The following is a 25,357-nucleotide window of genomic DNA, read 5'->3' as shown; positions in this document are numbered from 1 at the left end:
CATCAGTCTGCCATCATTTCATTTACAACGTCACATTTAAAGAATCAAGTTCACACTGTTGCAAAAGCAGAGAAGCTTCAGGCAAACGGCGCCATCTAGTGTTAAAATAAAATGATGGAAACAGTCTGGAGGCTTTGAATGCATCATTAAAAGAAACTCAAAAGTAACATTTAAAAACTAAAAAAAATAAAAGCGTCATCACCTCACAAGTCTGCACACCAGTTTTCATAATAAGCCCATCTCACCCCTCAATATCATCACAGGTTTATTAAGTGACTTTGTACAATACAAATGAAAAATAAAATTAAAATACAGAGACGGAGTACATAGCCAAAGCAAACTGCGGTGTTGACTCTTCATTTCCCACAGACCGTTACCGCAGAGTGGTTGAAGTATTGTTTTTGTCTTTTAAAGCGTCGATGGGTCACTGTTGTATTTGAAAGCGTGTTTTGTTAAACAGTGGACGCCGCTCTCAAGTCTCTGAGGATTTTCTAAACATACAAAAGAAGTTATTACTTCAGCTGGCTCGGTATATATAAAAATAAACTAAAGTGAAATATAACACTTATGACATTATAAATGGTGGTCCAAGGCTAGTGGAAATAGCTAAACACAGAGGAAAAAAAAACAAAGCGTTACATTTCAGAAAAAAAGAAGCCATTTTTTTAATCTATAAAAAAGGCCCAAGGTGCATTTTATTGTTTTTCTTCGGGTTTTTCTGCTGACACCGTTTCATTTCTGTCACACTGATGAGGAGGAGTTAAAAAGGTTTACCGGATACACTCAAAACAAAACAAAAAGGATTAGTTAATGCCTTTTCCTCTTCTTACTTTAATACACGAAGGAAGATCAGGTTAATGTTCATATACTGTTTCAGAATTCCTGTAAACAAGAAGTAAAACTCACCAGGACTTGATTGTACAAACATGACTCATCGTTATGTTTTTTTTTGTTGTTTTTTTTTGTTTCTTTCTGTGCTCTCCGTCAAACTGTACACATCATTCATTTAAAAGCAACCTTGGGGTGTAAAAGAGGAGAGCAGCAGGAAGGGGCGGGGACAGTATTCAGATATAACAACAATAATAATAATATTAATAATAATAACATCAATAATAATAATAACAATTAAAATAATAATATGGGTTTGGCCTTTCTGAAAATGTGTTTTTTTATTTGTTTTTATGATAAGTCCGGAGGCAGCGAGGGGGCTCTGTGGTGGCGGCTCTGACCGCACATTCAGACCCCCTCCACCTCCACACATACCCATAGTACCCCCTCTGGTGGCTGGGAGCAGGAGCACAGCTGTGCGGGCAGACAGAGCAGAGACAGGAGACAGGGGACAGGTTTGGAGACAATGGGGAGGAGACGGGAGACAGAGGAGGAAGAGGAGGAGGAAGAGGAGGAGGAGGGTGATGTCAGTGCCACACACTGGTGTCCTGACCGGCAACGTTGGCAAACAAAAATTAACTGGATTTTGGGTGGTCCTGCCGTCTTTTAAAAGATCTTGCCTTTCTTTTTGTTTTTCTCCAGAGTCCTGCAAGAGAGGACAGACAGACAGACAGACAGACAGACAGACAGACAGACAGACAGACAGACAGACAGACAGACAGAGTATTATCAGTGACAAGACATTTTTTCATTGACATTTTTTGCAATGGAATTGCTTCACTTCAAAACTCTGCAAAGCCCAGACTGATTTCAGTATTTTTATTTTTCACTAATTCTTTTTGTTTTGTTATCAACTGTTTTATTAATGAAAAGTGAAAACAGATACCATACAAAACAAATGCAAACATTTTATTTTTCACTAATTCTATTAAATTCTATTTTTATTATATTACATTGACTATTTATTACCATGAATTTCAAACTGATTTTCTCACTACATTTATCATCATTTGTAGTTCTTTTTATTTATTTTTATATTTACTTTTACTGTTATTTTATAAAGTTACATTCATTTTCAGATTTTTTTTCACTCAGCAAGAAATGCCCTAAAAATTGGCAAGAAATATGTAAAAACCTACAAGAAAATCACCTGAAAATAGCACAAAATAGCAAAGTAAAAGAACAAAAATAGGAAATGACTGCAAAAAAAAGAGATAAAGTAAAAATAATCTAAAAAATACCTGTAACCTCATTGTAAATAATGGTTAGGTATAAGGTGCTTAAATGTTTGGGGTCTTTTACAACAAACAGCTGAACCGTTAAAAGTGTGCCGTGAGGTTTCGGCTGTACCTGGAGGCCTCCAGTTTCTGCTGCTCCAGGCGCTGCTGGGCCTCCCAGTTCGCTCTCTCCTCCTCAAACACGCGTCTCTTCTCCTCCAGCTCCTTGTGCTGAGCCTCCAGGTTCTTCTTCATCTGCTCGTGACGCCGCTGAAGCTGCAGAGAGACGCACAGGACAGAGGACGACGTCAATACACGAGCACAGTCTCACATGCAGTTTAACAGCGAAATGTAGACAACATTATGTCAATTCTGCAGCTTTTAACAACACAAAAGCCTCTCTGGTTAAATTTAAGAGTAAGAAGCATTTAAACAGATAAAAACAGAACTGCATCAAATACAAATCAGAGACGCTGATGGTACTGAAATATTTTTTTCAAGCACAATAACCCGAAAAGATAAATGTTCAGCTTGTTTAACAGAGACAAAAATGGGAAAATGCACAAACTTTTTATCCTCTGTCTAGAATAACAACATTATGTTATCAGGATTTTCACGGGAAGGTAAATGTTATGTTTCCTTTATTTGTTTTAAGTTAGTTCGGCTTTGTTTGCTGTATCATATTAGAAAAACTGTGACCTTTGGACTGTGATAATGTATCAGCAGGTTTCTGGTGATTCCCGCCCCGACAGGTAACCCACATGTGAGCGGACCTAAATCCAACATTTGATTTTACAGACAAATAAGTAACACACACAGTTACAGAAAAAGGCAACTAAAAAATAGGACGTCCGTTTAAACAAATCAACACCACACTCATAAAAAAGCTCAGTCACACTTCTAACCGCCGACACACGTCAGCACGAGAGGAAGGAGCTCAGACAGATGTGTGTGTGTGTGTGTGTGTGTGTGTGTGTGTGTGTGTGTGTGTGTGTGTGTGTGTGTGTGTGTGTGTGTGTTACCTCAGCTTCAGAGTCTTTGAGCTTCTGCACTTTTTCTTTGACTTTCATCTCAAACACCTGCTCCATCTCCATCTCCATCTTCTTCATCTTGGTCACATGCTCTCGTCGCTCCTCCTCCATCTGAGCCAGGGGACTCCTGCACGACGAGAGATGAAGCGCGCACACACACGTAAAACACACACAGATTTAGAGCAGCTCTACAGAGTATGAAAGGCGTGCTCATCAGTTTGCATCGAGTTGTCATGATTAGAGCTTCAGTTTTTCAACATTGACTGATCAGATTATAAATGTCACGACTGCTGAAAAAAAATAAAATTCTGCAAAGAGGAATCTTATTTTAGCATTTAAAAACTGATTTATAAAGGCGATAAAGAGACATGAGCGTGAGGTCATGATGAGCTTTTAACTCTTTTTAACTCAACCCGCACTTTGGACTCTCTGCTGCCCCTTTGAAATTGAAACGCACTGAAGACTTTCTGAGCCGTGGTTAAATGACTCTACCCGCGCTCTCAGACGTGAATGCCGGCAGGCCGAGAGAAGGAGGAAAAAGGACAAACTTTGTGTGTCATTTGAAATATTACAGACCTGTCTAATTACCAACGAGCTGTAAAAATTGCGTTTTAAGTGTTTTTAACACTCTCATAAACCCCTGTGATACAGCTCCTGTCACACCATCCTCCACCCTCTGTGACTATTTTCTTAAATTTGTTGAAATTGAAAAAATATGCGTACCGTCGATCACAGAATTCTCCTGTCCCGCTTAAAAAATTGTGTGGGGATTATAGGTGCTGCACTCCAGTCTAGTCCTACTTGGTTTAAGATGAAAATGTTTTTATCCCAACAGATTTTACTGTTTTTGTTGATATTGCCGATAATGTAGATATTTTTTTAGGTTGTGTGATGTCTTCTATTTGCCTTTTTACCCTGTAAAGCACTTTGGTAAACCGAGGGTCTCACGATTAAGAAGCCTGGGTCTGTTGAACTGCACTACGCTAATCCCGTTGCCTCTCGGGAGCGTTCCTGCTCCCTTGTTTCCTAGTTTTCCCGGATCCTGGCCGTAACCTTGACTGTGCCTGACCGTGGTGATAGCTGTGCTGATGCTGCGACCCTGCCTTTGGTTGTGCTCGTGCTGTGGCTGTACTGATACTGTGCCCCCCGCTCGCCCTGATCGTGGTCTGCTCCTGGTTGCGCCGATGCTGTGATCTTGCCTTTGGACTCCTCCCTATCAACATATGCATGAGACTGTTATCATCTCCCTCAACATCATCATAGAGAGCAATTAATAATTTCACACCTACCGTTATTGTAATATGACATGCACCCCCCCCCCCTTCTCTTTCCTTTTTGCCATGATTGTGTTTTGTTATTTACGACATCTATTGCTCGTCTGTCCGTCCTGGAAGAGGGATCCCTCATCATCCTCTACCGCGCTCCCTGAGGTTTCTTCCTTTTTTGTTTTCCCCCGTTTCAGTGGTTCCTTTTCGGGAGTTTTTCCTTGGATGATGTGAGGGTCTAGGGGCAGAGGGTTGTCGTAAACTGTAAAGCCCTCTGAGGCAAACCATGTTTTATGATAATGGGCTCTATAAATAAAACTGACTTGACTAGTTGTTTGAAATGCGCTATATAAATAAAGTTGACTTGACTTGAGGAGCATGTTTTACTTACACCTGCTTTCACTACACAGGACAAAGTAAAACATGCAAAATTTTGTCTCCAAGAGGTAACAGCGGATTTCCATTTCAGATTTGTGCAAAACTTGAGCGATTTTTTAAAAATGTCCATGAGTGATGTGTTGAGACTTCCCTGGTGATAATGTTCCAAGAAGCATTACAACGGACGTTCAACACATTAGCAGGTTTATCTCTATTGCAGCCACCACACTAGCTGTCATTATTTCCAACTGAAGGGGACGTAGGCGTTTTAATGCGAGCGATAATGGAAAGGCGAGCCCCCCTCACTCATATCTGCTTGGAGGTCTTACTGGCATTTTACTGCTGTGATTAATCTAATATCGCTGTAATTTCTTTGTATCAAATAAGGATCATGAAAGATCTTGGTCTCTTCTTCCGTTCACACATCATGTTGTACATCATGTGACCTATAAAAGTGACAATGCAATTTTGCAAAATATGGCTTTTTCGAATTGCCTGAAATACCAGCTCATACAAGTATAAAAACCTTTTTTTTTTTTTTGATAAATCTGAGTTTTTTTCCAATACTGACATGTTTCCATTAGACGCATTCTACATTCCCAATTTCAATTTGCACAATTTGAGGGTTAATGTAAACTCGCCTACAGACGCCGCACAACCTGTATCATGACAACATTCACCCTCATTTCCCAAAGAAATACAACACGTCGGGGTGCAGGAGGGAAAACAGAGCAAGAGGTGAACGTTGAGGAACGATGGGCTCCAACAAGGCTGTGACAGGAACAGGAAACCAACCATGAGCCTTTAGAGAGGCAGAGGAGGAACCCAGAGGAGGAACCCAGAGGGTGATGGGAGACGCCTGGAGCAGCGGCTGTTAGTGCAGGTTGTGGGTTAAATGTTAGTGAAGCTCATCGGGATGCTTCATTGCAGGGTTAGTGCTCAGAGACCCGTTCTGATGTGTGTGGAGACGTTTACTGAGATTACAGGAGTGACGACAAGAGAGGGACCCTCAATGATATGGAGGACCAAATGTGCCATCATAAAAACTAAATAATTAAATTACTTGATGAACAAATTATTCATAAAACATAATAAAAAATAAATACTTTTTCATGACTTCTCAAGGACCCAAAATGTTTTTTTTGTGTGTGATGGTAAACAAAACATCACACAATGAACAGTTACATCGTCAGCTACAGAAAATTCATTTGCCGTCATGTTATGTTACATGGACATTTTTCAATTACTGTTGACTTTTCCAGAGATTTCAGTGTTTTTATTTTTACAGGTCCAGAAAATGTGTTGAATGTGTAAATTCCATGACTTCTACAGTTTTTTTATGAACATAAGAACGCCACGAATATCCATGGATGTTTGTTTTTCAATTCAATTTAGGAATTTGATTTTTTTAATTTTTTGGAGAAGATGAATGAAATTTCAATGTTTGTGAGAAAAGAAATCCATCACATATGTTAGATTAGCTGGAGTTTATTATGAGTCATTTGTGGGTCTATAATAATGTGCCCATTCGTAACCTGACGCTGAAACCGTCGGGCGTCAGCTGCTGGCGTACCGTGTCTCTCCCTGACAACAGTTTGCTGTGGATCAGTGCTGAAACTTTGGAGCCTAGAAATGATATTCGGGACAACTCGAGTTCAGTCCTGAATTTTGACACCTTAAGAGAAGTAGTTGGGATTTGACACCAAGAGTTGAGGGGCTTGTCACACAAATCTAGTTAGTTTGGGAGCCATAAGGACTCAAGACTGTGATGCAAATTCAGCAGCAACATGCCCGAGCAACTGGATGGAATTTTTACATTAGCTGCTGATTTTTATCAACTCAGCCTTTAACTCAAAGATGTAGCAACGTCAAGGACAATTTAAATTTTGTTTTTTTAGCCTTTGTTTAAAAAATGACTAATAAAGGGACCTTCCTCTGTATCTCATTATTACAGATTATAGTGTTGGTTTATAGATGTCAGTACATCAATCCCAGTCCAAAAAGTTTTAAGTTGTAGCTTTAAGTAATGTCAAAATAAGGGAATTAAGTCAAAGCCGTGCATCTCCTAATCATTTTTAACCACTCCACACATCTACAGGTCTCTGTTATCACTCCAGCAGTAGCAGTGAAAACATTAGTGCAAAGAATTAAAGGTTTTTATTTACAAAAAATGAAAAATGAAAAAAAAATTCAAAAATGTGGAAATTTCCATTTTTTCCACCACCTGTTCCTCGAAATATCTACTGATGGGAGGGGAGTCGGGGAGGGGGGTAGGGTGAGGTGGGGATTGTGAGGAGGAGGAGGCGGCAGACCTAAAACAGACAACAGGGAAAATGCCTAAATGCAGCCAACAGGGGAGAGTAGAGGAAGAGTAAGACAAGAGTCTAAAATATAGGTGAAAAAAAAATGAGCACTTACATTCCTTCAACTGTGTCAAGTCTAAAAACAAAAACACATTCAACCAAACACACACACACACACACACACACACACACACACACACACACACACACACACACACACACACACACACACACACACACACACACACACACAGCATGCAACAATGAGGTCATGCACTGAAATAAAACTACAGTCTATTTCTGTGATTTCAGTGACATTTTTGCTGTAAATGGAAAAAAAGAAAGCTTGGAAAAAACAACAATGTGGGCTTTGTGAGCTGGGTGTCAAATACATCAGCAGAGTTGGCCAAATGTTGAGCTGTGTGTTAGCATCAGCAGTGTGAGGCCTCGGTTCAGCTAGAATTTCGGCTTAGTGAGTTAGACGTTTGCTTGTGTCTACATGAACGACAGAGCAGCGCGGTGCTTTGAATGAAAACGTATGAAAATCAGTGGCATGATTTTATGCAAAGTGGCACAGTGAGAGGCTACGACAAAAGCAGAATCACTGAGAGTTAAACATCACAAACAGAGAACCAACAGGTGATGAATGAACTCCCCAAACTTAGACTTTTCCTTTTACCTGGAACCTAAACACCTAAATAAATTAGACAGAGGTAAATAATCAGAATATGAATCAGCCATCTGCAATCATTTTCTCCAAACCAAATGTCTCATATTGCTTCATCAGGGTCTCTGCAGGATCACAAAGTTAAAAACGAAATCTTTCATGACTTTAAAAAAAATCCAAGTACAATAAATGCAATTTAATACCTGTTTCACTATCACACTGGCAGAAGTATCGACTTATGATGGAAAACCAGGAGGGACGATAGGGCCTAGATGTATTTTTTCTGGAATTCCCAGCAGTATATAACAATAATTACCAATGACATTACATGAATGTGACCTAGAAACTAAATTGAAAAAGTTAACTACAGCTCTGCAGTGTGTGAAAACTGACTGCAGACCAGCCAACATGGTGGAAGACTGAGGGACGTCCTCAGGTTGGCATATTGGGACACTTTTACAGTCTTATAAACACAGTAAAGATGCAATTTATAGCAATTAACTATTGAAATTCAGCAATTAAAAAAACTAATTAATTAGTAATTATTCTGAGTAAATTAAAGTTTTTGCTCAAACTGACACTGACAATGAGCCTCAAAGCTACTGTGGCAAGCAGCGTCAGCTGACAGACAAAATGATCATGTATTATTATATAACAGATATATAAAAGAAAATATTTCATGAAGTGTTATTTCAACTGAATGTTATTTTGTTTTTATTTGAAGAAACTCAATTCGATGCTAGGGTTGCAGCGGTATACTGTGAAACCGTCTGCTGTAGTATGAAAACCTATGTTTAAATATAAAATAAATATAATATAACAAATATAATATAATACATTTATAAATATAATATAATAAATTTATAAATAGACCAAGAAAAATAGACCAAACCAATACTGACAATAAGAACGTGACGCGGTGCAGTTTTCTGAGACGGTTACTGTACTGTGAGAAATCATGCTGTTGCAGCCCTACTTAATGGTTCTTTATAAAATTTGTTCAAGACCTGCAGAGACCCTGTTTCACAAATTTATCACAATTGGTTCAACAGATGCAACTGTGAAATTTAGGTCAATTTAAAGCCAGAAAAACCTACTAATGGAATCATGAGTGCATCTGTATAAATCATTTAAATTCTTGACAACAGCCTCCAGGTGATCACTGGTTGTTAAAACTCCTGATTGATTCAGCAAGTATTCTGCAGCATTTGGTTGGTGAACTTAATCCCCCAAACTTTAACGGTGTTGTAAAGTGGCTTCGTAAATAAATAAAGCAGCTGTTGGATATCATTATATATCAGTGCACTTATCCTGCATCTGCTGTACTTACTTTGTGGACAGCTGACCTCTAGCTCTGTTGTTGTCCACCCCATTGTAAGTGACAGCAGCCAGCTTCCTGCTGCGGTAGTTCTCGTAGTGGACGTTGTTTGTCACGTCCTTCAGGTCCTGCATGTGAGTTCTGCGGAGAGACGGCAAAGAATTGAAGCTATTTCAAATGCTCCATGAGTCATGTTTCAACTGCTCTTTTAATTACAGTCAGACCTTACATAATAAAACCACTTAACAGTCTTTATAGATGCTCTGTTTATTAGGGGTGGACTAATACTCTAATACTAATACTCGTTACTCTCAATCATGTGACATAACACTGAAAAATATTAAAGCAATTAATTACACTGATATTCAGTAAACAAACAAATCATTTCTTTAGGTTGAAAAAAAAACAGTAACTGGTAGCATTTTGCTCTCAGCTATGCTTGTTGTTGCCGTGTGTAACGGTAAGACGTCTTTATGTGAACATGTTGGAAAATTGCCATTATCACAATATTTTTTTTAATTTTTTGATCATACTAAAAACCACACGGGTAGTACCCTGACAGTCGATAAGGCACATCCCTGCTGCTAATGATCTGCCTGATAGTTTAAAGTGTTTTTCGACATGTTCCTTTTTCTCCGTACCTGATGAGCATGTCCCTGAGGATGGTGAAGTCACAGTGGTCGCTGTTTTCAACTATAAAAAAAACACAAAAAGTCAGTCAGTTATCATAATAAAGTAAATGAGTGACCTTGTTTGTACCTCAGACACCGAGTAACATCTTGAACTTGATGCAGAAGAAAACAGGAGCATAAGTAATGCTGTTTTTTTCAGGAATGTTCTCCTTTCATGATGCTCAAAAATTTCCCACTTTTCTCACGTGTTGGATACCAAACAGCAGATTTTTAAAATTGTGATTAATTTCAAACTTCTATCGTTAATTGAGATTAATTGCATTTTTTGAATCACTCCGACTCCGCTGACAGCCTCCGTATGAAACACTCGTTCTCTCTTACATCTAATGTCTTACTTTTCCTACCGTTTCTTTAACTTGATATCAGCATCTTAAACTGTTTTTCTGCGTTAATGTTTAACTAACTAAACTTTCATACCTTCTGCAACCCCCCAGGGGTATTGTCTCCCTCTGACCCTCTTGCTGTTCACCTCAATGATGGTGTTGCTACCTACGACAGCCAGCGGCAGTTTGTCCTGGGATGGGAAGAATAAATGGCATTATTAATGCAAGAGTGTAAACAAATGTATTTATGTTATACGACGTGTCAGGTGACATACAGTACCTTTATTTTCTTCACCAGCCTGTTCTCCTCTTCATCATCCGTCTCAGGGAACTCGTAGATTTTGATTTTGTGCTCTTGTATTTCTCGCATGATCTAAAACGAAAGAGAAGATCACTAAAGTAAATTGTAATTTTTATGATATTTCATAATTTTAAGAGCCATTTCTTAACAATATTTGCCAAATATGACTTAAATATTGTGCTCAAAGTTAAAAACAGGGAGATGACGTATGGTTATAGTAGGAGCTGTAGGTTATACGTCGTCCTCCAAGCTTACACGAGTGCACTGTGCCTCTTTGTGTCCGAGTGACAAAGCGATAAACACTGCTGTGGGCTCGTCATCATGAGCACCGACCTGCATTGAGCCATGACTCTTGAGCTACACTTGCATCCCTTTCTCCCAAATTAGCACGTGCACACTGGTTTTTCAAACATTTTTTTCAAACATGGCTAAATGCTAAATAAAAGAGCAATAGACTGCATTCCCATTGCCAGTGAGCACACTGCTGCAACAAAGGTCTGCTTTTCTGTTAAACTTTGTGAGTGTGGGCTGTTCGTCCATGCAACGTCACAGAACAGGTAAACGGTCGACAGCAGCAGGAACACAAGTCTGAAAACTTTTCAGTGATTTCTTCTCTTTATATCTCTCTTACTTATACAGTCTTTTGTTTAAACTCAGAGCAGATGTATTTGGATCGGTGCTTAGGAGATGACAGCTGTCGTTTTGGGTCACACCTGTCTTCTTGACACTGTCTGACTCACTGTGTATGATGAAATAAAACATCACACGAAAGCACAATGCAAAAATTAAACTGTTTGCATTTCTGCTTCTTCAGGAAACTACCAGTCTCTTCTCTTTTCTTGGCTTTTATTCATAGGCATGTTTAATTTACAGAAAAACCTTCCCCACAGAGCAGAACGTCGCTGCACAAAGATCTGTAACACAACAGAGGGTCCTCTTTATTTGGCTTCGTGATGCACATTTTCACCATCACACCGATGACTACAGTGAAAAAATGCTCTGGGATACTTTTTCTGCAGTAGTGTGCAGCTGTGGAAACCACTGACCTGTTTCTTGAACTGCTGACATTCCTCTGGGGTGAGCGTGTCAGCTTTCGCGATCAGCGGGATGACATTCACTTTTTCGTGTAACCGTTTCATAAATTCAATGTCCAAGGGCTTCAGTCTGCGTGGAGATAAAAATACAGCTTAGCATGTTGCTCAACTGGTTGCAGCAAGTTGTGTTAAATCATTCTGAATCACTCTGTAGCCTGAAATAAGTATTGATAACTTAAATCTGACACATTTAAGAACAACATCATCAAACTGTTGCTGCTCCTTTGTCATTAAAACAGAAAATTGGATATTTTGGAGCTGACAGGCTTTTGAATTTACATTTCATCAATGTTCTTGTTTATGTCTTCCTTAGACAGCACAAGAATAAGTTGAGTTATACCCAAATAAAGAAAACCTCTGTGACGCACGAATGATGTTTGTAATGTCTAAGAAAATGACCTTGTAGTCGTGAGAAAGCCTTGCTATACTTGGCTGTTTTGGAGCTGTATAAATACCATTTGACATGACTAATTTATTGAGTTAAAGCTTTGCATTTGGTTAAAAAGCATAACTTAATTTTCATTTGATTCTTTGAGGGCACAGTGGAAATATCCCTCTGAGTCAGAATCTGCCCTCAAGCAGAATCTGATTCTGGTAGTTTGAAGAGTGGGATGTTTTGTCACATTGCCAACAGAAATGCAGGTCAGCCTGCAGCTCAGCGCTGCACTGACGCTCTTAAGAAAACCTGAATGCAGCAGCTGACAGCGACTGCTCTTCCCAAAGAAGAGCAACAATAAAAACTACTTCACTGGTTTCAATTTATCAGATTAATTATTGTTTAAAGCATCCTACGAGCATCATTAACAGGTGACCTAACTGATCATGTTGCTCTCAAAATAGTTAACTTTTATCATAATCCAAACAAATAATGAGCAGTCATACACACATCAGTACGCCCTTTGAGGAGGAAAACATTTTTAAAAAATCACCATAACACTATATGATGGATAATCTCAGCATTATCTGTAAATACATCACATCAGATTATACATTAATTACAATAAAACCAATGAATTGGTCAACAAAATGCCAGAAAATAGTGACAAATGTGGATCACATTACAGAAACCTAGAGTGACACCTTCAAATGTCATGATTGTCATAAAAAACAGGATAAAACCCAGATATTGGCAATATTGGGGAAAAAAAACGCAATCACAAAACACTCGAGCCACTCATAAAATGTCTTGTTTTCGCTGATCGAACGATATTTAGGTCACTATTATGACCAAGAGAAGCAGCAAATTTTCACATTAGTGAAGCCACAGAAGTTGTGGCAATCAACTGATCAATAAATTAGATTAAGCAATACTTTGACGTTCACAATGTCAAAAAGGTCTCACATTTGGGTTAAACCGCAGTTTGAGGAAGGCCACGTTTAATGATTTGACAGATTAACGTGGGTGATTTTTCCTCAGCCTTGGAGAAAAACCCGTCAGCAGAGTTCAGCTGCGAGTTCAATGTTCAGATTGTCTCTCGGTGTTGGAGGTCGTGCTGCTGCGTGAGAGCAGTCAGCTGGTGTCGTGAGGGGACGCTCTGTGTGTGTGACAGAACATACGCTGCCCATCCTCAAGGCTAAAGCGCTGCTTGTGTGGGGACAGAGGACAGGCTTGTACAAACACAATGTCTTACAGAGGACGGACAGACCGAGGAAGGAAGAAAAAAAAAGAGGCGAGAGGAGGACAGAGTCTTCATCGTTGTTTACAGTAAGTCACGGTCAACAGCTCTGAGGACATGTGAGCACACGCTGGACATTTGCATACACACAAATAAGGCAGCTCCACACACACAAACACACCACTATCCTGTCCTCTAATGACAAACAGCGTGAGCTCCTTCTGTATTTTTAAAAAGTTTAGGAGCCTTGACAAGGGGCAGGCTTTCATATTAACACAATTTTAACCCTTTGAAACCTGAGCAAATTTCTTTAAAAAAACATGGCAAAAAGACAATGAGAAATTTAAGACATAGCCTGAAATTCGCAAGAAATTTGTAAAAAGGTGCAGAAAAATGACCTCAGAAAAAGTAAAAACAAAAAGAGAAAAATGCATTTTTTCTTTTTTTTTCTTTTCTCAGGTCAACAGCTAAAATGTACATCATTTATTTATATATTTATATATTTTTTGCTTAACTTTTTGTTTTGTTTTTTCTATATTAGGAAAAACATTTATTTTGCGTGTGAAATCATGTCTTGATGACAATGAAGATAAGTGAACAATGAACAAAAAATCATTTAAAAATGCTTTTTTAAAGGTTTCCAAGAGTAAACCCATACATGCATTTAGATCAGTTATTGACTCAAAACGCAGGAAGTAACCTCTGAAGTTTCTCTCTGATATTTCACTACTCCCACACTTTCTGCTGTTGGACTGCACTGTGAATCACACAGGACACGTACACTTGTGAAAAAAAAGATAAGATGAGCACATGTGAGCGGGACGATCTGGTGGCTTGTGAAAAAATAAGCACAACAGTTAAAATTCCTCACAGTCCTCTCTTTATGAAACATTCAGCGATCGGTATCATCAGCCGGGCTTTCTGCCAGCGTCTTCATCTGCACGGCCTGCGTCCTCCTTTTTTTCCCACTTTTACAAGTTTTAACCCTTACTTTGCACGACAAGCAGTCTCACATTCTCATTTACAGTAAAGGCCTGAGGGGAGCAGTTGTAGGAGATAGAGTATGACACATTTACTGCGCACACACTCGTGAGCGGCCCTGCGTGACACCAGATTCATGCTGTGGCTGCAGAGCTGCTCCAGAAGCAGTTGGGGAGTTGCAAAATGCTAAAGGAGATAGGGGAGGTGCTTTACTGGATTGCCCAGACTGCACAGAGGCCTGAACCAGTGACCATCACTTGCAGTCACAAACCTGCCACCCTGACCTTTAGGGGACTCTTGACCTCTCGTTTCCCTCCTTACACTATTTTTGACTTATTTCCTCTTAGTGTTCCCCCTTTCCCTCCAACGTTTTCCTTTCTCCAGCCCTTTTCATTCATCACATTCATCCTCTTGTCCTGTTGTGACATTTCAGGAGCTTGATTCTTATGGGATATGCTCATACTACAACATGAGCAGTGCAGGGCACTCTATGAGAGCATTAAAAAAGATATTAAGATTCTTATAAACTTAATAAGGATGCACAAAAGGTGAAATTCTGGGCAGTTACAAAAAGTTGATACTGATATTTTTATATTGTTTATTTTGTCATTTATTCCCATTTTTTACTAGGAAAACAATCAAATCTACACTATAAAAAGATACAGTTTAACCATTATTCAGCCTTCCATTATAGGACTTTTGAATAAGCAGAAATCGGATCATATGCATTTCTGAAACAACTTTCTTGGCCTTAGGTCCTCAAGTCATCCGGGGGGAACCCAAACACATTTCCTATTGTCCCCAGGATGCTGGCTGTTACCAGCGATCTCATCACAGACAGTTTAAGCTTTTTAGCCTGTGCTAGTTTGATGTGACAACAGAAAAAAATCGGTCAGAGCCATCGGAAAACGTCATCTAATTTGCAGATATTCTGATTGCAGTCAAAGAGGCAAATACCGATGCTTAGCATTCGTAGAATTAAACAGTCTTATGATTTTGTCTCCCAGACTCACCCGTGTCCCGACGAGGTGATGAAGTAGAGACAGCAGTGGATCCGGCTGTCGGGCATCTGTCGTCTGTTCACCCGGGATTCGGAGTTCAGGTAGTCTTCAAACTTGCTGTCAATATGGTCAATGATGGGCTGCCAGCTGCACAACAGAAATTTCTCTTAAGAAACAAATCCTCACAAAATACCTCTTGAATTAGGAATGTCGGAGAGTACATTTGGTATTTCAAGGATCATAAATGAAGTATCAGTGCTGAGTTTGAGTTGTGGCGATCCTTACCAGTCGCTGTTGTCGACGGCATCTCCGAACCCTGGAGTGTCGACGATGGTGAGCAGCAGCTGGACGCCGCCTTCCTTAACTAAAACTTTTGACTGTTCCACCTGGCACAGGAGACAGAAACAAGGGCATATTGTGTTTATTTCTGCCTTAAATTGATTAAATATTTTAATTAACAACAAAAATAAAAAAACACTATATGGAAGGCAAGTTATTAACATCCAGGATCATAATTTCAGGGTTCAGAACACATTTTTACCAATACATTTTCTGTGACTTTGAGGCAAATTTTAAAGACCATACATTCTCTGAAAAGACCATTGAGACTACTTATCTGTTCTTTTTAATTAATAATAGCTTTTTTATGTTATCCAAAAAATAATAAATTCAAATAATGAATTCAAAACAAGACTTAATATTCAAATATAACAGGCACTTTTTTATGAGAGAGGAGGGGCTGGTGCAAAAACATGGAGGCATGTCAAATAATATTTAAGCACTGGGGAGGGACTTATGTTTGAAGTTTCACTTAGCTGGAGGGGATACAACTTAAAATCTCTATTTATTACTTATTCTAAAGTTTTATTTTGACTTTTCCATAATTTTTGAGGGTACATTTAGTTTTCCAAAACTGTTCCCGGCCTGGAAACTACTTTCTGCAAATTCCAGGACTTTTCCAGGTTTGTCATGACCGTATGAACCCGGTGTATTTCACATAAAAACACTTTAAGCTTGCAGCATGCAGCAACACGCCATGTCACACTGTGCTATTAGCTAACTATGCTAAGAAGCCAGAAACGACACACAAGCATGTGGAGATAGCAGCGCTGTCAGTCAGGAGCCAGACTGATACAAGTGCAGCACTCGAGATTCAGGACCAAGTTGTGTAATTAGGGAAGACGAAGATGAAGGTGTTCATGGCAGCAGCTGCCAGTTTCTCATGTTGGTTTAAACAAGTCAGACTCTCAGAGGTTTTACTGCACTTCCTAAAGCGTCAATCAAACCTCGTTACAGTTTGGTAAACTTGGTTAAGTCATATAAACATAAATCTAAAAGTACAATAGCTTTCTTTAATATTTAGACGATGTCTGCTGATGTTAAACCTTTGTAGTGACTACTTCAGATGACGTATGGAAAGAAAGGAAAGGATAACAGTTTTCACAAAGCAGGTTTTCTGGCACTGTAACACTCTTCATCACAATGTTATATCAACAGAGCACTCATTTATGTTTTCATTGCAATATGTAAAGTCTGTTAATGGTCCTAATGCTGCTGTAACTGTTAAAAAATGTAATGGCGGAGAACAAGTTAAAAATAAACTGATGAATAAGAAGGCATTTATATCATTAACACAGAAGTGCTATGAGACAGTTAATCTGTACTTGTTGGTTCTATCTGTTTAGTCAGGGACACATTTTTAAAAGAAAATATCATAAAGATTGTGCCAAAGCTGCTGGTATGTTAGATAATCGTAAACAGGCACAGCTAAAGTAAAAGACAGCATTTAGATGGGTTTTTTTTAAACTGTGCCATTTATCGAATGTTGTTTGGTTATTTTGTTGCTGTAATTAAAAACTGTGGCAGTTCCACTCAGTGTGTTTTTTTTTGTCCCAGATCATTTTTACAGAGCAGGTGTGTTTTAAGGGGAACTTTTGTTTTTTTTAAATGAACCTGGACCCTTTTTTCTCAGTAGGTAACTCCTAAAAACAACAATTTTTGAAATAGGTCCAGTATTGAGAGAGTGCTGCAGGGCCCTACAGCAAAATTAAATATTTTTCCATAGAAAGCAACAAATCCAGTTGAAAAATACCAGAGTTCCTCTTAAACAATGTGTGCAGCATGTCAGCTCAAAGATCTTTTTGTGGCCAAACGTACCTGTACAGTCTTTTTGATTCTGTGTGAAGGTCCAGGATACTCAGGTGAATACAGGTCCGTTAGGAACAGGGAGTTGATCAACGTGGATTTGCCCAACCCTGATTCACCTGGAAAAAAACAAAAACATACATTAAATCAGCATTTCATCAGTCAGTTTACATGCCCAGTGAAGCTGATTTAAGATTTTCGCTACGTTAGGCCATTTATTAGGACTTCTGTTCCTTTCCCAGTATACAGGCAACGCTGGAGGATCAATTCATAGATGGAAATATGCCTGACTCCGCTACAGGAGGTGGGGATATGTCCCCTCTCAGATAGTTGCCATTGGACCCTTTTCCGCTTGACGAATTATGTCACATACCAAACAAGTTGTACGTACTTTGCCCTTTTTTCTCGTTTGATTTCCTTCATTCGTCTTCTTTTTTGTTTTTCCTGCCTTTCTTCTCTGAATTTATGCTGTTTGTCTTTCAGGTCAAAGTCTGGCACAGGGACTACAGAGCACGCACAGAACACCTTGGCCAGTTACAACGTACACATGAAACAGTAAATTCACCGTCAACCAGATTATCTTGGTGCGTCTGACTTTGAGAAATTTGACTTTCAGTCCGAATATCATGTTCACGTGTATTTTAAAAGTCCAGTTTTAGTCAAACTAACACAATAACTGGACGTTTTCTGTCATCATGTTTCTGTAGTGAGTGACCTCTTCCTTCAGGTGATAATCAGAAAGTTTGCTGCACTGTAAAGCACTGCATCAGCGCCTGTTTTATATTCACACAAAGATCACTGTTGACATCCTGCACACAACCAAAGGCCGTGTGTCTGTCCGAGATGAGACTGACATTTGCCCAAGACATTAATCCATTTGGGCTAACAGTTAAAAGGCTAAGGAAACAACACAGACAATGACTCTTGTTATGTGCAGCTGACTGGCTGTGCGGTCTGGGAGGCTTCTCAAGCTTGGCTGGCCATTGTGCGCCCAGTTTCCAAGCTCCCAATGAAAAGAATCATTAGTGGAAACGACCACTGATGCCGCCCGCCTTGGCTGATGGCCACGAGTCAATATTTAACGAGTCACCATTTACACCAGAGCTGCAGTCAAAGTGTGGATCTTGCACTGCGGCATTTGTTTGTTGCACGGTTTATGCATGGCACGTCACTGTGTGTGGGTATGCGCTTGTTAAATTTACTGCGATATGAAGCGGTGACAGGCCCGTGAAATGTGCTGCTCTGCAATCTGTGAACTGAACAGGTTGTTGGGTCATGTGCTTCAAGAGGCGTGGGCAGACGACGTGCCAGTCACTGCAGCTAATACCAGTCCCATCTCTCTGCTTCCCTTCCTCTTTCTTTCATCCTCTTTTCCTCTTTCACACCACACTGGTGACGCACTGCGTTGCACGACAGGGACATGTGGGCTCACAGCTCGTCAGAGCCAAGAAAAGCTGAATATTGTGTGTGTGTGAGAGAGTCCATGCAAGAGGGAGATACCATTAAACAATGACGAGCATTTAAGTACCGACAAAGCCCAGAGGACTTTTCCTTGTTCCTAGATGTAATGCCATTTGTATCTTCTCTGAAATTATTCCCAAAATAAAGCTGTTTGTTGCAAACACATCTAAGCAGGAAGCATGGACTGGCTTTCCTTGAGGGCCGCTTTTGCAAAATGAAAGGAGGCCAGGGGCCAGTCGCAGCATCTCCATACATGTTTCTATGATTTTAGGACACAGTGGAACTTAAGGATGTTTAGAAGAATTCTGGGATTTTAGGACGCATTTACAATTTTAGGACATTTCTAGGATTTCAAGACATTTCTAGGATTTTAGGATGAATCTAGGATTTGGGGACATTTCCAGGACTTCAGGACATTTTTAGGATTTTAGGAATTTTTGGGGATTTTAGGACATTTCTGGGCTTTTAAGATGTTTGTAGGATTTTAAGATGAATCTAAGTTTTTTGGATGTTTATAGGATTTTAGGATGTTTGTAGCATTTCTCAGATATTAGGATGTTTCTCAGATACATTTCTAGGAGTTAAGGACATTAGGGGCTTAGCCAGGAGTCCTGTTGGGGGTTGTGGGGGATCCTCCACCAACACTTATTTTGAAAAGCAAGCTCTATTTGATGCTCTTTCATAAACTTTGGCACCTTCTGTACACTCAAAGTACAAAACCAATTCTGAATGTGTATATTACTATTTTTACTGTCCCCCTGATAGATTTAGCCTGTGGGCCACAAGTTGAGTATCAATGCATTAAAGCATTCACAGGCCCAGGAGGACCACTTGGTCTCCATCCAGCAGCGTTTCCAGTGGACATGCTGCAGAGAGTTGAAGCACAATCTAAGTGCCTTGTCACGAGGGTGTTCTAATGTAAGTACCTAATAACAGCAATACAAAGACTGCACACTAACATGTTACAGAAATGCATCTGCCCTACTATAAGCAAAAGCCTGTCGAAACACAGTGTTGTGGAAAGCAATGGGAGATGCGCTATTCTTAGAGGCATGCTGGGTACATATTCTGTCGCTCCCACCACAGGAAATGGTTTTGACCCGAGGAAACATTTTCCCTCCAAACAGGGTCTGATCAGCCGAGGAGGATCTTGGATCCGTGTCAACCACCACATCCAGGCATTTTTAAAAGAATGTGTCCATTTTTGATTCTCTGAGTGGAGTGCTAGATAAATCCGTACCAAATGTGTCTGTTCTGGGAGACAGTGTCAAGGACGTGACATCAAGATTACTTTGAAAAACAGCAACAAAACGCCCCCGCTCCTCCCTGACTTAGCAATTAACACTTCAAAGCTGGGGGCATGTCCCCTTGTGTATAAATATGACTGTACGCACACACAACCTCTCTGTCTCTGTGTTGAAAACAAACCGCAGCGAGGGATTTGCAAATGCCAACCGCAAAAAACACAATGAAATGATTCATATAAAAACGAGCAAACAGAGGGCTGAGCAGCGTGTGTTCTTACCCACGACCATCAGGGTGAACTCAAAGCCCCTCTTCACAGACTTCCTGTACACTTGGTTGGGGAGGCTTGCAAAGCCAACATATCCTTCCAGATTCTTTTGCTGCTGTAAGAAAGTTAAAAAAACAACAACATTAAATTTACAGAAATCTAATCTTGCACCCCAGCTTCGACTGCAAGACTTTAAAAAGTTTTTATCATCCCGCGCTGCCAACTCTGAAATATACTCCCAGTCTTCTAACCACCTGAACCCAAATGTTCCCCTTTTAGTACATTCATAATATTTTTTCTAACAATGTTCGCCAGCTTCACATACATACTCTACATGTGCTTATTCCTGTTTTTATTACATCAAACGTACATTGAGAAAAATACAAAAATTCAAGATGCACCCAATATTTGAATGAGCTGGAGTCACTGGGGGTTGACCAATATTGGGTTTTCACGGCCGACACCAATGAGTAGTGGTTAATGAGACCATTCATAATTCATTATTAAATTAAGCTCTGATACAGCTAATTGGCAAAAAACAAACACTGGCCCCAATAACAGGCCAGGACAATTATTTGTTGACCCCTATCCGTCACACATTTTTACATTTAAAATGGAAACAGTTGGCATTAGAGTTGCAAATTATGGGTCCTTTATTTAATCAATTATTGGTAAAATAATGATTGATTTATCATTATTTAAAAAAATAACTCATACTTATGCTTATACAAAATACCAAATGCATTTTTCCTCAAAGCTCACAGCAACATATTGTATATACTTTGAACACGTTACATCACCTAATGATTGATCAAGTACATTAAATCTTTATGCAGATTAATCGATCGTCGATTGTCATCAGCGCTAGATGGTACACTGGAGTATTTGAAGATCTTGAGTAAAATTACATTCTGCAGAGCTGGACACTGACTGTCTGTGTGTAAGCAATGGATGGAAAAAAATAACATTGTGTTAATAAAAGCAGAATTTCAATACTTACAGCTGTTTTGTGTAGATCCATGTGTTTTGGTCCCAGTGAGCAGGAAAATCCAGCGTTTCCAGGGTCAGAAAGCAAAGGGGGAGAGCACAAAAACAAAAAGAGCAACAGAGAATCAATCTCAGGCCATCTGACAAACAAACCATTCTGTCTCCAGAATCAGTTTCCCAGGCTGAGGAGCCCGAGGCAAAATGATTCATGATCTGGGCTACTGTAACAACACAGACAGTTGGCCAGTGTGGTACATATTCCACTCCACTTGCTCCTTTTTAATGTCAGTAACACCATAAAGCAAGGCCCATTCACTGCGGCAGCTTTTTCTTTGCGCCTGTGGAGAGGAGAGGAGTGGATTTCTGTGAGGTAACTCTGAAGCATCTCCTGCTCGCCAGCAGCAGCCCACATGTCTTCTGTGTGACGCTGCGACTACATTTGCCTACAGCACATGCAGTTTAATCTCAGCAGCATCTGACTGCTTCAGTTTGTTAACAACCACATATTGTATTCTGCAAATAGATTAAAGGGATAGTTTAGATATTTAAAGTGGGGTTGTATGAGGTACTCATCCACAGTCTGTGTATTACACACAGTAAATGTCAGTCGACATGCGCCTAGTTTGGAGAAGCAGGCAGGAGTCCAGTACAGAGGTTAAGCAATTAAAATCGGCAACCCATAATGTTTTTGCTAATAAAAATGTATGCTATAATATGCTATTATAGTATTTTTACTGCTTTGCGTTAACATCTCTTGTCAAAGCCACCAGACTCAACTGACAAAAACAGTAATTTTAGCTCACTGAACAAATGCAGAAAAAATAAAATCTCTCTTACTTCTACTTTAACTAAGATTATATTTTAAACATGACATATTTATTCTCAAAATATTAGGGATGTATAAAATTGAATTCTTTCTCATGTTTTCTAACATTTTGGCTGACTGCAGATGTCAATGCCAATATATGCATAGAACGTAAAATCTCTATTACTGCTGCTTTTATGTAAAACATGATAAATTTATTCTTATGTAACAAATTTTATGCAGAACTTAAAAATTCCTCCCACTCTAACAGGCTTGGATGATGCCCTCACAAATACAATCCTGACAATAGCCAAAAACTGAGAAAATTTGACCTATTTTAACTAATTAAAATTGCATAATTAAAGTGTCATATTGCCAATCGTCATACTGGCAGAAATAATTATTTTGGGCCAGTGCAGATATTTCATTTTAAAGCCATTATCTGCTGATACCGATGACTTGCTGATATTACCCCCTGATATCCCTACAAAATATGTTTTGTTGTTGACTCCTTCACAGCAGCAGATTGCTCAGATTTAATGTCAGACTCCAGTCTACTCCTCCAAACTGGGACGGCAAACCTCTATCAGTCATCTTTTACAACAGCTGAAATTTTTAATTTAAAAAGCCAAGGGGAAATTGTGAGAACTGTCATTCTAAAACGACAGCTGTCTGTTTCCTTTTTCCGGCAGTGTCTGACAAGTCTGCTAGAGGAAGTGGTGACATGTGGAGGATGAAACTACAGTTTTCTTTTGCTAAAGAAGGTATTTTTTTGGTGTGTGTCAGTTTGAGGGAAACACCAGCTACGGTATCCTGACTTTAAGCTTACAGTCTGAAGCCAATGAACTTAAAAAAAAAGTGAACTCTGAGGTACTAGATCAACTGTAATCCAGATTAGATGGCAGCCATGCCTTCCTTCTGCCTGACTCTGACACATCTTCCAGCTTTGGCTTCGTTTGTCTAACCTAGATGCCCCAATCGTGACAGTTTAATCAAATTATTGATCACACACACTAATGCAGCCCCCATGTAGGGCACAGAGGCGACAGAAAAGTAGTCATGCTCCTTGTTTTTAAAGAAACATTTTGAAAAAGGACAAAACTGCAGTTCTGTTATTATATTATATTATATGTTCTGTTATTTTTAGAGTTATGGAAAATGTCCAAAGAACAATAACAATAGAAATTAAGTATTTAAAATATAAATAAATAAATACCAATTTTAATTGCCTTTTTCAAATAATTTCCATGTTTTATTGGCTTTTTTAAAACTGTCCCTGAAGCTAAAAACATATTTCCTAGAGCCTCCCTGACTGAAAATTTGTGTTTTTTCCCCAAAAAGGCAACAAGCACCTTGGCATAAAATGTCAGTTTTCTCTTATTTGACACGATAAATGTTATTTTATGTTAACAAAAGTGTAAAAGTTGAATATGAAGCCACAAACACCTCAATGCAGTATTTTGTTAGCATTAACGTTCGCTATGTAATCCAACTAACGACAGTTAGCCAGTTAACGTTAGTCTAATAGCTAATAATTGTATCGCTTGGCAAGTTTATAAAGCATTTATAACGTATGTGTTAATGTGATTTACTGTGTTAGCTCTTTAGACTCACAGAAACGTTGACTAAAATACTTTGCTAAAGAGCTAAAGACAGGAAATGACTCTACCGTTAGGTTATGCGAAGCTAACAGCTAGCTAGCTACTTAGCACCCATCCAAGTGGAGGCGGACTGGGCGTTGGTTGCTCAGACAACTGCACAAGCTAAACAGCGGTACAGACAAATTATTAACAAAAAGCGGATTTAATCCGACACATCAGAGCTTGAGTTTAAAACACTGGTTTCGCGATAAATCGTTAAGGTATCTGAGTGCAGTGCTCTTACCCATAACGTTAACTCTCCGTGCCGCCTCGGTGCGATCATTCACAAGCCGTCATTCCGTTTCTAACTGACTCTCCTCGAGCTACGCAATATGAGGCACGCAGCGCACCCCGTCATCAACGGAGCTACGCAGGGAGGCTGACGTAAATTTTACGTGAATCACTAAGGGAGGAACAGTGAATCCTCGCGATAAGTTGTAATTTCTTTCAGTCTTCATACGTTCTCGCGATAACGAGTAAAAAGGCTTTTTTTCTGTGAAACTTTTTTTTTTCAACATGTTAAACTAATTACACCTCCTGCTCTGTAACCATTAAAGTGCAGTTTAATTAAATGATGATTAAATGATGATGGGGGCAGATTTTTCCACATGGCACATTCTTTCTTTCACTATGAATTTTTGTTTCTTGGATAATATTTTGCACAATTATGCACATTATGCATTTCTATTTGGCTATATTGAATACATTTAATTAAGTGTGAATTAATGAATAAATGAAATCAAATAAAAATATTTATTGGCATATTTGTATGGTATCTTTCCTTTTCCTATTCTATATGTATGTCCCCGGAATTTGCAATACTACTTGCATTTTTTTAAATTTAAATTTATGCATCAACACGACTGGATTGAGAGTTATCCTCAAATCCACCTTAAAAATCCACCTTAAAAATCATACCAGTAGTTTCTCGCTACATTTTTTAAATAATGAAAACATGCCTCTAAAACCCACTTGCAGTTTGGGGGGTTCTGGGGGTATTTAGAAGAAATGAAACAAAATGGTAAAAAAATACAAGTAAATTATTTGAAAATTAGCACACACCAACGCCACATGATCATGGAGTAAAAATTACAATATTAGTGTTATGTATTGGAGAAATGTAACCAACCAAATTTACTTTAGTATAGTATTTAAGAGCAAGATTACCTCAACTTCACTAGAGTATTTTCATTTTATATAGATTCATAATTCTATTGCACTGTATTTTAGAAGCAAACATTGCATTTTGTTCCTCCACTACTTTTATTTTACATTAGTTACTTTGCAGATTTACATCAAAATAATATAAATCAACTAAATTATAATTTAATCAGCAGCATATAAAGTAAATAAATGGAACGTATTACTATTATTATGACCATTCTTAGCATACTACTACCACCACTATAATGATTTTAATTATTATCATTATTATTATTATTATCATTATTATTATCATCATCATCATCATCATCATCATCATCATCATCATCATCATCATCATCATCATCATCATTATTATTATTATTATTATTATTATTATTATTATTATTATTATTAGTAGTAGTAGTAGTAGTAGTAGTAGTAGTAGTAGTAGTAATATTTACTATTATTTCTACTATTACGACTATTACCATTATTATAATTATTATTATTATAAATGCTGGTATGTTGCTGTTACATATTCAATGGCAGTTTACAAAATACGTGGGAGTCTTTGGGTCAAATTGC

General features: G+C 38.8%; 1 protein-coding gene across 3 annotated transcripts; it reads right to left on the bottom strand.

Moving 5' to 3' along the window:
- Positions 1-252: 252 nt before the first annotated feature.
- Positions 253-20,328, bottom strand: LOC121939459 (septin-7). 3 transcript variants are annotated; one of them, XM_088084650.1, is made up of 13 exons: positions 20,207-20,328; positions 17,233-17,339; positions 15,361-15,461; positions 15,088-15,222; positions 11,430-11,547; positions 10,363-10,455; positions 10,177-10,273; positions 9,709-9,760; positions 9,080-9,208; positions 7,198-7,218; positions 3,128-3,263; positions 2,239-2,381; positions 253-1,534 (listed from the first exon to the last, which is right to left on the bottom strand). In XM_088084650.1, the coding sequence occupies exons 1-13, from the start codon at positions 20,214-20,216 to the stop codon at positions 1,495-1,497; spliced, it is 1,182 nt and encodes a 393-aa protein (XP_087940776.1). In that variant the 5' UTR covers positions 20,217-20,328; the 3' UTR covers positions 253-1,494. The 3 variants fall into 3 exon arrangements, with proteins under 3 accessions (XP_087940776.1, XP_087940777.1, XP_087940778.1); XM_088084651.1 differs by lacking the exon at positions 7,198-7,218; XM_088084652.1 differs by lacking the exons at positions 7,198-7,218; positions 9,080-9,208.
- Between the last annotated feature and the right edge of the window lie 5,029 nt (positions 20,329-25,357).

The sequence above is a fragment of the Plectropomus leopardus genome, chromosome 11 (assembly GCF_026936395.1).
Source record: "Plectropomus leopardus strain MGB_pleo_1.0 chromosome 11, ASM2693639v1, whole genome shotgun sequence".
Classification (NCBI taxonomy): Eukaryota; Metazoa; Chordata; class Actinopteri; order Perciformes; family Serranidae; genus Plectropomus; species Plectropomus leopardus.
This window is presented reverse-complemented; position numbering and strand designations above follow the sequence as displayed.

What these genes read in the sequence shown, in the direction of transcription:
- LOC121939459 (XM_088084650.1), bottom strand. An exon ending in ATCACCTCGTCGGGACACGG is followed by an intron (nt 11,548 to 15,087) that starts GTGAGTCTGGGA and finishes ATCTCCACGCAG; the next exon opens with ACTGAAGCCCTTGGACATTG. An exon ending in CTCAGGGACATGCTCATCAG is followed by an intron (nt 9,209 to 9,708) that starts GTACGGAGAAAA and finishes GTCTCTCCGCAG; the next exon opens with AACTCACATGCAGGACCTGA.